General features: G+C 35.5%; 1 protein-coding gene across 1 annotated transcript; it reads right to left on the reverse strand.

Moving 5' to 3' along the window:
- Positions 1 to 1,696: 1,696 nt before the first annotated feature.
- LOC114724780 (uncharacterized) lies at positions 1,697 to 9,416 on the reverse strand. The gene is made up of 8 exons (XM_028911231.1): positions 9,056 to 9,416; positions 8,710 to 8,957; positions 7,681 to 8,008; positions 7,338 to 7,580; positions 3,928 to 4,194; positions 3,601 to 3,848; positions 3,189 to 3,513; positions 1,697 to 2,248 (listed from the first exon to the last, which is right to left on the reverse strand). The coding sequence occupies exons 1-8, from the start codon at positions 9,320 to 9,322 to the stop codon at positions 1,970 to 1,972; spliced, it is 2,205 nt and encodes a 734-aa protein (XP_028767064.1). The 5' UTR covers positions 9,323 to 9,416; the 3' UTR covers positions 1,697 to 1,969.
- Between the last annotated feature and the right edge of the window lie 4,300 nt (positions 9,417 to 13,716).

The following is a 13,716-nucleotide window of genomic DNA, read 5'->3' on the forward strand; positions in this document are numbered from 1 at the left end:
CAGACATCAGGTACACCATTTGATATTATCACTCGGTTAATCCGATTCGGGGTTCGTGACTTCCCTCTGTTTCATTTGAAACTCAAACTTGAGATTCAAAGGAATCTAGCTAGGTCTTATATTGCTAAACCAACTCTTTGTTGATAAAAGTACACCATTTTGCTTACAAGTAGAAATGTGGAATGCGTGTATCTAAAAAAAAAAAAAAAGATATGCAATGTGTTCAAGCATGAGACTAATGACTTATTTAGAATAGCTTATAAGTAGTTTTTTAGTTATGATTTATAAAATCAGAAGTAAATATATTAAAAGAATTTTATCTCGATTTATATAAAAGTTAAAACATGTTTATAAGTAATTTTTAAAGCCATGCCAAACAACCCTTAATTAAACTTTTAGGTTATCTGTCAGCCCACATGCCTTCCCTTTACTAATTGGAATTAACACCTGTACCCATATTGATACATTAGGGAAGTGAATAATGATAAACATTTTTTTTCCTGAAAAGTCTAACTTCTGAATTTAATCCAAAACCGCATCCAATTTGGATGAACTAAAATTAAAATTTTGCTAAATAAGTTTCATTGATCAAATTAGACCAGTACATATATTTAAATAACTAAACTATTAATTTAATCCTATATAACTAGGCGGAGCTACTGTATCGTGAACTGTATTGTTTCCATAAAAAACTGTCGCTTCAACATTTTTTTCGCATCCTTGTGTTTTGCTAAAATGCTTGATATAAGTTACTGTCTAGACAGAAGTCAGCTCACTGAAAATTTCTCACAGGGATATGTCAGTTACCAATTGGAGTGTTCTTTTTTCATTTTATTTATGAGTGAATTACACATATATTAAGTTCTTCTTCAGTTGGCCAAAAAAACTTTGTCTTTAAATCGAAAATTCAAACATGTCACTAATAATTAAGCAATTAAATATGTGACTATTTTTAAAAAACAATTTATGATTGCTTGCCTAAATTTTTTTACTAAAACATAGATACTTTCTTATTAGAGGCAATCCTATTCGAAGAACTGTCGGGTACTAAATGTGGACATCTCTTTCAGTAGAGATTCGAATTTTGGTTCGTCACATTGTGAGAGACTAACCTCTTCCACTAAACACAACTCCCATTGGTTGCTTGCCTAAATTCTAGATTAAGCATTGTGAGTATCAATGAAGGGCACACAAAGCCGCAGAGTACAGTAACAGTGTTGGGGCCGTTTGACCCAACTCAAATTAAAGTTCGAACATTTCGTGATGAGACTGCGTTTGACTTTATGGGAGTGGATTTCTTTCACTTGAAACAAATAGTGATGATGATGAAGAATTCAAAACTGGGAGAGTGATGATAGAGAAAATGAAGGAAGAATCAATGGAGGAGGTGCCAAAATAAGACAAAAGAATTAAGGAAAGAGGTGTACATGGAGAACATCGCCGACGTTGACAGCGAAGGAGTGAGAAAGAGAAGGAAGAAGAAGCCAGACGCCATCGTGCTTGATCGGCGCCAATGCTCACACCGACGCCGTCGCTAGCCGGAAGAAACACGTACAGTGAGGGGCGTGGCGTCGGTGTGAGCATTGACGCCGATCACATCCCGCGGCCGAGGAGACGGAGGATAATAATTCATCCTCCTCCATGGATTATAGTTATAAACAGGCACAAATTTGAAGCTGCTACGTTGTATTTTTATGTATTGCTGGGCCTACGACTGTCTGGTAGTAACAATAAAATGGGGCTCCTGATGACCACCTGATGCATTGCTGTAATATTTTATGGTCTCATCCTAATCCTAATTATGTAAATTTTAAAACACATCTTTATCAATTGTGGAGCCACCATCAAACTACGACACACAGGAGAAGAAGACAGGCAGCAGGAAATAACCTTGAAAAAAAAAAGCAGAGATAAATAAAGGATACTAAAACCAGGTGTTGAAAAGCGAGTAAGCAATAAGTACTGGTGATCAGTTTACAATATTGAGTGGGGAATCCTCCTCGTGGTGGATGCGCATGAGATCCAGGTATGATTTTGTGGGACCCTCCTTGGAAAGGAAACCCTTGTAGTAGTCGGCCACGCTTACCGTCTTGAACAACGCGGGCTTTTCTGGGCCCAGAAGGCTCGCTGCCGGGCCTATGTACCCTTCCCTTCCCGGCCCATAAAACGTTGCGATCGAAATTCTCTCCATTTTGGAGTTAATGATGGCTCGGTGTTCCACACTTGTGTACGCCCCATTTGTTATTATCTGTTCCATTCATCCATACGCGGCATGCACCCATCAGTCAGTGAAATAAAATACAGAAATATGAAACGTCATTTTGAAAACAGATGCACGTGACAACATTTACTCCTTGAATGGGAAAACTATAAATTTCAACGGCAACATAAAGTACACCGTTTCGTGATTAGGCATCCATGGAGAGTGTGTTTAGGCATAACACCGATTGAAATAATCAAAGCAATATTGGCTACAAAAAGCTAACCAATATAGCTTAAGGTTTGAATTACATATTCGATGCATTCGTTAATTGGAACTAATAATGATGATAAACGTTTTAAAAAATTGAACTTTTGAATTTATTCCAAGACTGCGGTGAAACTTAATGATCTAAAACTAAACTTTTGCCAAATGAGTTTGATTCGTGAAACATTAAATCAGCAAAATATATTTAAAGAGCTAATTAGAAGTGTTAATTTAACCTTATTAACTAGGCGGGGCAACTGAATTGTGTTGTTTTCATGAAAAATTAGCACTTTAGCATTTCTTGCACATCCCAAACTAATCATTAAATAATTTAAGTTATTCGGATATTTTTCTAGAATGCCTGATATAAATTACTCCTTAAATAAAAGTCAACTCATCGAACAATATGCTCACATGCATATTTTTGTTGCGTTGATGAAGTACTTCTTCTGATACGATTTATAAAATAATTTTAAATAAATTACGCTTCTTAATAAATGGGGTCGAAGTGCACGTTAAAGCGCTGATTACTTTAGAAACTACAACGTTGGCAAAAAAAAAAAAAAAGAAATTACAACAATGTTGGAAAATTACTGTTAATTAAAAATTTTAATTTTTAAAACAATTTATAAATGTTTTGCTAAATTTTATAATAATAATGAGTGACATGAGAGCGCCTAAATTCAAAAGTCAAAACTGAGAGAGGGGTGAGGGGGCGAACCTGGAGAACATCGCCGATGTTGACGACGAAGGAGTGAGGAAGAGGAAGAACCGGAACCCAGACGCCGTCGTGCTTGATCTGGAGGCCCACCACGTCGTTGACCTGCAGAAGCACCGTGAGGGCAGTGCCGTCCGTGTGAGCATTGATGCCGATCACATCTTGTGGCTGAGGACACGGCGGATAATAATTGATCCTCATCGATTGCCCACCTTCTCCGAACGATTCCTTCATCTCCTCCTTCTTCATTCCCAGTGCTTCTGCCATTCCTCCCAGAATCTTCCTCGCCACTTCTCTCACTTCCACACTGTATTCCTCCAAATCCTCTCTGCACCATTCTTCGCGTGTATCAGATATTCCTGCTAACTTCTTCAAATATCTTCTTTTATAGTTTTAATTTGCTGATGGTACGTACCTGAAAGGTAGGGGGATATTAGGGAAGAGGCGGGTATTCCTCAAGTGCGATGGAAGTGTGAAGACGTAGAAGACATCCACCCAGTTCAGTTTCTGCTGCTCGGACACCTCAAACATCTGACCAAATCCCTCCATCTCTCCTGCTTTCTGCCACAACTTGTTCTTCTCTTCCATCGGAAGATCGAACAGTTCTTTCACTCCTTTCTTCATCTTCTCCACCAAGTCCTCCCTCACTCCATGATTAATCACCTGTACGAGTCTAAAATAGAATTAGGAGGAAGCTAAAGGATCCAGGATGAAAGGTGTCTGATAGTATAATAATAATTACCTGGAAGAAGCCCCATTGCTGAGAAGCAAGATGTAATTTATGCACCTCGGCTTCTTTCACATGATGGTCACAAGATAACAAGTTAGAGAGGTCAATTACAGGAATCTGAGGTGAAGAGGGTGAGTTGCAGACAATAGGATCGATATCCACGGCATGAATATATCTATCCGGGACTCTGCTTAACGCCTCTTTTGCTAGGTCTTTCACACAAGGCACCCTCATCACCTTGTTGCCCTCTTCTGCCTCCATGGGCCTTTTACTTATTCTCTTTCAGCTGACACCCAAACTTTTATATGCTTGTGTCTGTGTACTAATTCTATGTGTTATGTGCGGTGTAATGGAGTGAGGAGGAAGGATTTGAATTTGAGGCACTATTGGAATCCGTTGACAAAGAGATTATTAAAACTACATAAATGCATTGTGAAGATCCCGAGAACATGTGGCTGAGCTGGGGTCTGCTGCTTAATTTCTTATTCCTCACATCAAATTTTCTTACTCCTACATTTCTCTTTTATAAAAAGAAAATTGTTTCATAGTAGCAGTATTACATTTCAATTTCAATTTCAAATCAACGTTTAATATTAGTTTTTTAATGATTTGTTGAATAAAATAATGTTTTTAAAGGCATTAGATACTTCTAATAATAAATGAGCTGAGGGACGAATTTGATTAAACATATCATACTTTTACATATTTATTAAATTTTTTTAATCCATGTGCTGTAATTTTAAGGGACAAATATAATGAAACAGTGAAGCTATTTTCATTGAATTCCGGTTGGGTACCTCCAAACCTGCTGCCGTGTCTTAAGGGGATTATTTATTTCATTGTTATCAATTTTGGCTGTCGTCTTGTTATGGGTTGTTTCCTTGTGCACCATTACGAAATGGAAAAATAAAAATAAATAGGAGTATAAAAATCTGTGGAGTCTCTTTCTTATCAGAATTTTTAATTTAAATACAACACTATCATAATAAATATTAAATAATGATGCCAGAAAATTACATCAGTCTTTTAAATGGAATTATACTTTATTTTAGGGGAATAAGGCGCGCGGAACGGGGCTGCCGATGACGACCTTATGTATATCTATATTACTAATATTTTATATTTCCATTCAACTTAACTGTATACTCCTTGTGTCAAGGTAATTGACTACCACATCTAGACCAAAAAAGAAGTTAAAAATAAATTATATTATTAAGTATGTGAAATTTTGGGGAAAAATTATGTGAAAATTTTGTAAAAATTTCCAAATATATGCTTGTCAAAAGTTAATACTACATTTGCTATGTAAAAAAAAAGTTAATACCATATTACTTATAAATTAAAGTAAAATTTAATTGTATAAAAGGGTAAAATGGGAGAAAACAGAGTGGGCCAAGGCTAATTGAGAGAAAAAGACTTGGGCAGTAGTAGTAATTAATAAATGTGGGCATGGAGACCCTCTCCTTTCTTAGGTGGCTGTTACTCTACGCTGACTCAGAGAAGCATATGTTACTCCTCCGGTCCTAATTATAAGACCCAATTGACTTATTTGAGGAGATTAAGGAAGTAAGTTAAGTTGGTTATTTATAATAAATAAGTGTTGTTATTCCTAAAATATCCTTGCTAATTAAGTATATTGGCTAAAACTATCATTATTAGAAGGATTATCTTGGAAAAAAATACATAAATATAAGAGAGAAAATAGATTGGGTCTTATAATTAGGACCAAATAAAAAGTCAAATTGGGTCTTATAATAAGGACCGGAGGAGTATAACAGTACTCAATCTTAATGGCTAACCCAGAACTGTGATTTGCTTTGGGTCCATTTTTAAGGGCGCCGATCCATGAAGGTCAAAGGTTTAAAGTAATTCTCACAATAGGCGTCCACGAACTGTGCCCGCATTATATACATCTCAACAGCTATTTCTCAACTTGTTCTTTACGATGACTGCAGCTTTATATCCCTTGAAATTACCTTTCCTAGACCGAGATAAATCTCACTGGCTCGATTTTATATACTCCCTGCTCCGTCCCTTATTTTAACTAAATTATATAGTTTAAGAAAACAATTAATATGTAACAAATGTAATTTTTTTAAAATATACCCTTATATATAAATTGGTAAATGTGAGAGAGTAATAATAAGATAAATAAAGAAAGAAAATATATTAAATACATTAAATTAGGAATAAAATAGGTAATAATATATTAAATACTCAGACAAACTTAAAGACGATCTTATAAAAAGAAAAAGACCCATTTAAAAAATTAAATCTTATAATAAGAGATGAAAGAGTATATGTTTTGCGTTCTGTGTGTGTGTGTGTGTGTGTGTATTAGTTCAGACGCCAGAAAAATGGAGGAGAATATGGGCGTAATTTGGAAGAAAGCTCCATTCTCTTTTTGACGTCCAGAAAGCTCCATTCCAAGCAAAGCAGAGTCAAGCTTCTGAAGCCCAAATCCATATTGACATGGGCAGACTGCTTGCTTGTTTGCAATATAACCAAGTGTTTTTTTTAAAAATAGTGTTTTGGCCAACGGAAGATGATAAGTTTGGTGCAACAGGGTGTGTTTGGATTAGCGGTGAAAGAAGTAACTTTTTTTCAATCTGACTTTTACAAAAATCAGATTGGGTAAAAGTCAGATAGGATAATATGATTTATGTTTGGTTTGGATTTTGTAAAAAAGTCAGTTTGAGAAATGTAAACTTGTTTGGATGACTAATAAAAAAGTTAGTTTATATGTAAAATGAACAAAAAGGATATGAATTTTATTAAGTAATACTACCTCCAGTCCTTAGTACAAGAGCTAGTTTTGATATTAAATTTGATTCTAAATATAAAACAATAACTATTTATTATAAATAACTAATTTAACTAACTTTTCTAGTCTCCCCAAATTAATTAACTAGCTCTTATATTAAGGATCAGAGGTAGTACATATTTACTATTAAATGTATATAATGTGACAATTGTAAAAAAATATTCAAAATAAAATTAAAATAAAAAATTAATTTATTATCAAAAAGAAATTAAAAAATGCTACCTTTCCACGGCACTGTTACTTTCCACCGGTAAAAGCAGGATTGAAGAGCTTCTTCCATAAGTCCATTTGAGATCTAAAAGTCAGATTATATAAACGCTGTGCCAAACACTACATTTTCTGAAAAAGCACCGTTTGGTGTCCAAACGTGAATGCAAACACACCCATAAATGTCAAGATGTGGACGTAAATAGTTTGTTTTTTATTAATCAAATAGTTTTCATGAGATTACATGTGTATGTATGAACACTACTGAAATATTGAAAAGAAACAAAAAAAAAGCACAGATACACGTACATGCTCATGGTGTTTATTAAGCAATACATTGTATACATGAATCTAAGCGGCAGGCACGATCCTCTATAGCGGATTAATTATTTTGGATCCTGATGGTATCGAGATAAGATTTTCCAATGAGTTCACGTGAGAGATAGCCTTTGAAAAATTCAGCCACACCAGTTCTTCTAAATAAAGGTGGTCTTTCTGCAGTAACTAAGCTGGCTGCTGGACTTAAATCTCCCTCTAACTTTGGACTGTAGAATGTGGCTATCGACATCCTCTCTTCCTTTGAGTTTACTGTTGCTCTGTGTTCTACGCTCTTGTAAATTCCGTTCGTCACAACCTGCATTGCAAAATCATATAATCTCATCATCAATATCTGTGCTTAATTAGCCTGTGTATATATACACTAGGAGGAAAAAGAAAAATATAATGTAATATACCTCCAACATATCTCCAATATTGACAACGAAAGCATTAGGAAGAAAAGTAACAGGAATCCAGGCGCCATCGTTTCTGATCTCAAGACCTTGTTCGGTTTCATTGACTTGGAGGAGGATGGTGAGACCGATTCCATCAGAATGAGGACTAAGCCCATTTACGAGCTCTGGCTCAGGGCATGGCGGATAATAGTTCATCCTCATTGCCTGCCATCCTTCTTCGAATAATTCTCTCATTTCCTTTTCCTCCATTCCAAGTGCTTCCACCATTGCCTCCAGTATCTTTAGCGCTAACTTTCTCATTTCTCCGCTATATGCCTCCAAATCATCTCTGCAATTATTTGCCACTCTCCATATCATTCATTATCGGTTTCTTTATTAATATCAATCATTGTTTGACTTGTATATCCATGCATGATAATATAATTAATATCATATCACTATTCCTATTCCAATATAATCACGTTCGTGTCATTCAAAAGTTCAAAACTGGTAGGCCAGCATGAAAATTATTAATTCCTGTCACTTCCATGCTAACAATTATTGGTTTTAACCGTGGCCCCCATTTGTGCCGAAAAAGACAAAGACAGGAAAACGGTGGCCCTCATGATATAAGTTATAATTCTTCTTAGTTCGTACATTCTTGATTAAGTAAGAGTTGAAAGATAATTAATTATCGACAAAATATCATTTCATTACTTCATTATTTGATAATTTTCATGTATTTGTCTAATATGAGCTACGAATATATAGAGATAATGATGCATATGTCACTTGCACCAAACGAGTTGCTGTAGCTTAATATAAAATCAAAACTGCAGCCAAAACATAGTTTATACTATCTTAAATGAATCAAAACCATGTTTAGATTGTGGTGGGTTTAGATTTTCTTCAGTGGTTTGAGCGACTTGCAGGAATTATTCCCTTTGTGGTGGCGTGATTTTATGTATCTAGAGGCATTAAAGGTGACATAACAAATAAGTAAGTAATGAGGTGGAGGTAATAATGAAAGATCAGAGCTTGTAAAGGTACTTGAAAGGAAGAGGAAGATTGGGAAAGAGGTGGGGCTTTCTGAGAGAAGGAGGATGAGTGACCATGTAGAACATGTCAGCCCAGTCCAGCTTCTGCTCCTCACTGACCACAAAGCCCTGACCAAACCCTTCCACATCTTCACCTGTCTGCCAATATTTCTCCTTCTCCTCCATCGGCAGATTGAAGAATTCTCGGATTCCCCTCTTCACTCTCTCCACCAGTGACTCTTCCACTCCATGATTTATAACCTGCATCACATATATTTCAATGACGCATGTCCGATCTACTGGAAAGAGATATATGTACACACACACACGTGTGTGCGTCTGTACGGGTAATAAGAGACCTGGAAGAAACCCCAGTGTTGGCACGCGGAATGGAACTTGTGGAGCTCAGAGGCCTTGAAATCGGGAGAAGATAAATGAGACAAGTTGATTATGGGAACTTGTGGTCGTGATGAGAATGGCTCTGCTTCTGCATCTCTGTGTTGTAGTAGTTCATCATGAGGACGCACATATCTTGGAGGAACTCTGCTTGAGGACTTCTTGGCCAACTCCTGAACTGAAGGTACCAGAAGTGACCTTCCTAAATTCCCTATTTCTTTCTCCTCCATCACACATTCATCTGCTTAATCTTCCCTTCCCTTATATGTGTGTGTGGAGGTGCCCGAAGAGGTTGCCAGCTTTGTTTTGATTTCTATTTCTTTCCACCCGCGCCGCAACGAATTGAATAAGTTCTGCCGCTATTTCTCATGCGTGGGCCAGCGTCATAAATCATAACATTATCAGTTTACAAATTTCATCTACTCCCACCGGCCTCTAATTTGATCCTCCTCTACCGTTTTCTCGTCATTTCATAAGTTTCGAAATTTCAATTATGAACAGGTTCTCTTTGTCGTATTGATTACTTTTATAGGGTTCTTAACCCTCGTTCTCCCTAATTTCAATATCTTTTTTATATTTATGATTAGAAATTATATAATAAAATGGGATATATAATTGCATGTTTTTCACTACTACTCCGTCATATATATACAAATGGTCTTTGAGAATTTTATTAATAAATTTATTACAAAAAAATAATAATTGTAAACAACCAAGAGAAGTTTACTAAACTATGCGGTCCAATGAATTTGTTCTTCCAAAAGATAAGATCAGGAACACTAGTATCAATTTAGTTTTTGACTATTTTCGTGGAGGCAGCCAGCGTTCATGGAATTTAATGTGAGTTGGCAGTGATCAATCAGTTCAAGTAAGGATTTTTATAAACCTAAAAATTAGTTCACATGACTAGGTTGAAACATGCAGAAGAAGACAAAATGTGGAATTGCAATAGGAAGAGCTTTTCTTCGTTCTCTGCATTTGGCCTTTATGTCTTCTTCCCCTTATCTATCTCTCTATCGTCGTTTGTTCTTTTTTTAATTTGTCTCTTTTGCTATGAAATTCAGGCGGCAATGTATATATGTTTGATCGGTGTTTTTTTTTTTTTCGTTTTTGGCAAATGCGATAATGTCATGGTGTCTCTAAAAATAGGAAAAATCACTTTGAGGGGACCACGGAAGCAAAGTAAAAAAACACAATCCCATCTGAAATACTGGAAAAAATATAATGCAAGAGTCACTTGTAGATCATTGAAGCGAAAAGAATTCCTTAAGAATAACTCTGAAATAAATAACAATAGCAATTAAGTATCATTTAAAGCCCTGTCATATGTTTTCTTATCTGCAAAGCAAACGTCACCATACATCATTGGGCCTAGCTGCACTCTCCGGTCTCCCACTAACACCCACCTTCACAAGCCCATAAAACGCGCGCCAATTTTAAGCCCCAAAATTGCAACAAGTAAATTGGCTACAAAAAAATTTGCAGCAAGTAAAATGATCCCGAGAAAGGAAAGTTATATCACTTTAAGAAATCCAAGGCACGAATTCCTTTCAAAAAATGGTTGTTTGAGATTGGCACTGTTCGCTTTATTGGAATCTGAATCAGTTCAATTTAGATGCTTCTCTAAGCTAAATAATAAAAATGAGAATGATTAAAATTATGAGTTTGTTTGTGTAACAACAACAGTTGGTTCAATTGATAAGGAGTCAACTTATAATTTATGTCTAGAGTTCAAATCCTGTTGTCCTAGGACAAAGCAATAGGCAGGTTGTGTTGTCCGTCCCCTAATCTGTAGGCCTGTCCCGTATCAGTAATGAACCCATTTTAAACCTGTTGTAAACGGGGCGGAAACATATGGGCTGGTTAAAAACGGGTTATGGGAACCCGTTTAGGTGCTGCTCCTTTTTCCCCCTCTCTCTCTGAGATATGTGTTAAAATGAAGCACATAGATAACTGAGAAGAGAAGTTCTAATTTAAGCAGAAACAAATAACAAGTTCACAACAATCGTTTTCATATTCAATTCTTATTTAGTCTCTGCCTCTAGTCATTCTCTGACGGCTTGAGAAATTCAGATTTGAGACTGAGAGAGAGTTGAGATTGAGAGAACAGAGAAAATCAAGTAAGGGTGGAGGAGAGATGAGTCTTGCAAAGGGTGAGAAGGCTTGATGGTAGCGAAGGAGACGATGACAGCAATGTTGAGATAAGAGAGAAAGAAGGAGAAGAGAAAAGCGACATAAAAAATGGCAAGGGGGAAGGAGAAAGGCAGCAGAAAAAACGTGGCATGGGTGAAGAGAGGATTAGAGGAACTGGGGAGTGGTGACTGTGATATTGTTGCTTTAGCATGGAGGAAGATGGTGACTCCAAGGGGTACAGAGGAAAGAGTCGTGTTGCATTGCCGCAAAAGGGAGAGGACTTTAGAGGCTGGAGCTTCTTCATTACTAATAAATCATTAGGGTTTCTTTTTTTTTTTTAAGGGTGTTTTTGGAAAAAATGAGGAGGCAATTAATTGATTAAAAACCAAAAAAAAATTGTAACTAGGAGTAGGTAGAAATCGAACCAAATTTAAAAACTCAACGTGTGTCACCAAAAAAAAAAAACTCAACACATTTGCCATCAAATCACGAGGAGATTGCATGGCTTGAAAGGAACATCATTATTTTATAAGAAAATATTTTTTTAAAAAAATAAAAACTATATACAGGCAAGAACGGGCAGCCTGTGAGTGTGCCCTTAACCCACCTGTTTAAGCCCGTCCATTACAGGCTTTTTTTGGGCAGGCTTAAATGGACAAGTTTTTATCAAGTCTGGGCAAGTCTATCGGGTTAAGAGTTACTTGCTTAGCCCTATGTTGTCCATATAAAAAACTTATTGGTAGGTAATCTATAAGTACATATATAAACATGAATTGGACAAAATGGGGTGGGAGTGACAAGGACGACAGAGGCCAATAAGAGCATTATTAATGAGAAATGAGTAAAATTTGACCAGGCGTGTTATTATGTGCTGGAAAACCACTTTGCTTTTGTGTCGTTATCACAAACGTGATTTCCCTGCCTCCTTTCTTCTTCTTCTTCTTGTTCACTTTCTGACTTTTAAAAAACTATAATCATATAAATATATATATCATCATAAAACAATAAGGAAGCACGTTTTTAGTTTGTGGGAAAGTCGCTGCGTACGATAATCCATTCTGCAAAATAATGGTTGGGTGAGGTCCTGTTTCACTTTCCCGCGCCTAAATTCTGTTGCACTGCAATTATATGTATGCGGTATATTTCCACGTTATTAAAAATATGCTATATTTGAACACAATTTTCAGTTTTCATGCCAAAATTCACGTGTTCTATTTTATTAGCACCAAAAAGAAATAGAAATTTATGTGAACGTTCCAAACATATTTATCAATGACTTCCTTTAAGAAAATCCATTTTTCCCCTAAAACTGCATTTGTAAAATAACTCAATTCTATTACCCAAAAAAAAAAAACAGTAACTCAATTCTGACAAAAGATAATCTCCACATGAAAAATATTTTTCACATTAAAATAGGTAAAACTTTGGTGGGTGAATCCCAGAGCAGCAAATAATCCTTTGTAGTATTATGGACAACAGAACAAGACTGGTCCCAGATAAATAGTTAAAAGTAATTATTAAAAAAAATTCATTTTTAATTTTTTTATGGAAAACAAGGTCAGCACAACCTGAGTACAGAATAAAATTTCATTAGACAGAAATAGCCTAGAAAAACATAAAAAAAAAATAAGAATAATAGTATTTCCAAGTCACGCGAGTTTAATTAGATGCGTGCCTTAGGGCTATGAGAAGATAACAAGGGTAAAAGATATTGTTCAATCAATAAATATGCGCTCGATAGTCTAATAAAAATAATTAAATGTTTGAATCAAATTATCGCTGTGACACCTTTATTAATAAATAATTCTTAATTCTTAATATATAATATGAGTATTTGGGATTCAAGTAACGCACCATGCACCTTAACATTATATTTCATTTCATATGTGCGCTTTTTGTTCTCAGTATAATAACAACTTATTTCATTCATATATATATGGAAAAAAATCAGTTGTAAAAAATTATATAAATCATAAAAAAATTATAAAAATTCATGGAATTAAAATCTGTGTTATTTTGTTTTCTCCCCTGTCAACATGATCACACAGCAAACCAAACGCTATAATTATTTACACGACTATAGGAACGTTAATGTGATAGGGCGTGAATGAATTATATGCCGTGCCTCATCTTCCAATTACTTATACACTATTGGTTCGTGCTACTTTAACGGATATAGGGTTAAAAGTGTTCAATATTCATTAGTCACAAGTTTGTGAAGTGATTATTGTGTTTCCCCATGAAAATTATATGGTTTTGGAGGCTTAAAATATTAATGTGTGTGTGTGTGTGTTTTGATGTTCATGGCTAGTTAGCTCGTATTCCATCATGTCGATCTGGAGGATAAAGCTCGTAGTCACTACTAATTAATAGTGAGTCAAACTATAATTATAATGGTCTTAGCTTATTAATCCAAGTCAAACAATGATAACTACACGTCTTTAATCTATTATAGGCATAAACCAATGTGTGAATCCATATTGTGTGGGAA

Source organism: Neltuma alba, unplaced genomic scaffold (genome assembly GCF_004799145.2).
Source record: "Neltuma alba isolate B1F8T4 unplaced genomic scaffold, ASM479914v2 tig00012198_pilon, whole genome shotgun sequence".
Lineage (NCBI taxonomy): Eukaryota > Viridiplantae > Streptophyta > Magnoliopsida > Fabales > Fabaceae > Neltuma > Neltuma alba.

Excerpts from the sequence above, each read along its gene's own strand:
- LOC114724780 (XM_028911231.1), bottom strand. The coding sequence starts at position 9,322 with ATGGAGGAGAAAGAAATAGGGAATTTAGGAAGGTCACTTCTGGTACCT. Across the intron at positions 3,849-3,927 it reads AGCAATGGGGCTTCTTCCAG|GTGATTAATCATGGAGTGAG; the intron begins GTAATTATTATT and ends AGACTCGTACAG. Across the intron at positions 3,514-3,600 it reads AATATCCCCCTACCTTTCAG|AGAGGATTTGGAGGAATACA; the intron begins GTACGTACCATC and ends AGAATGGTGCAG.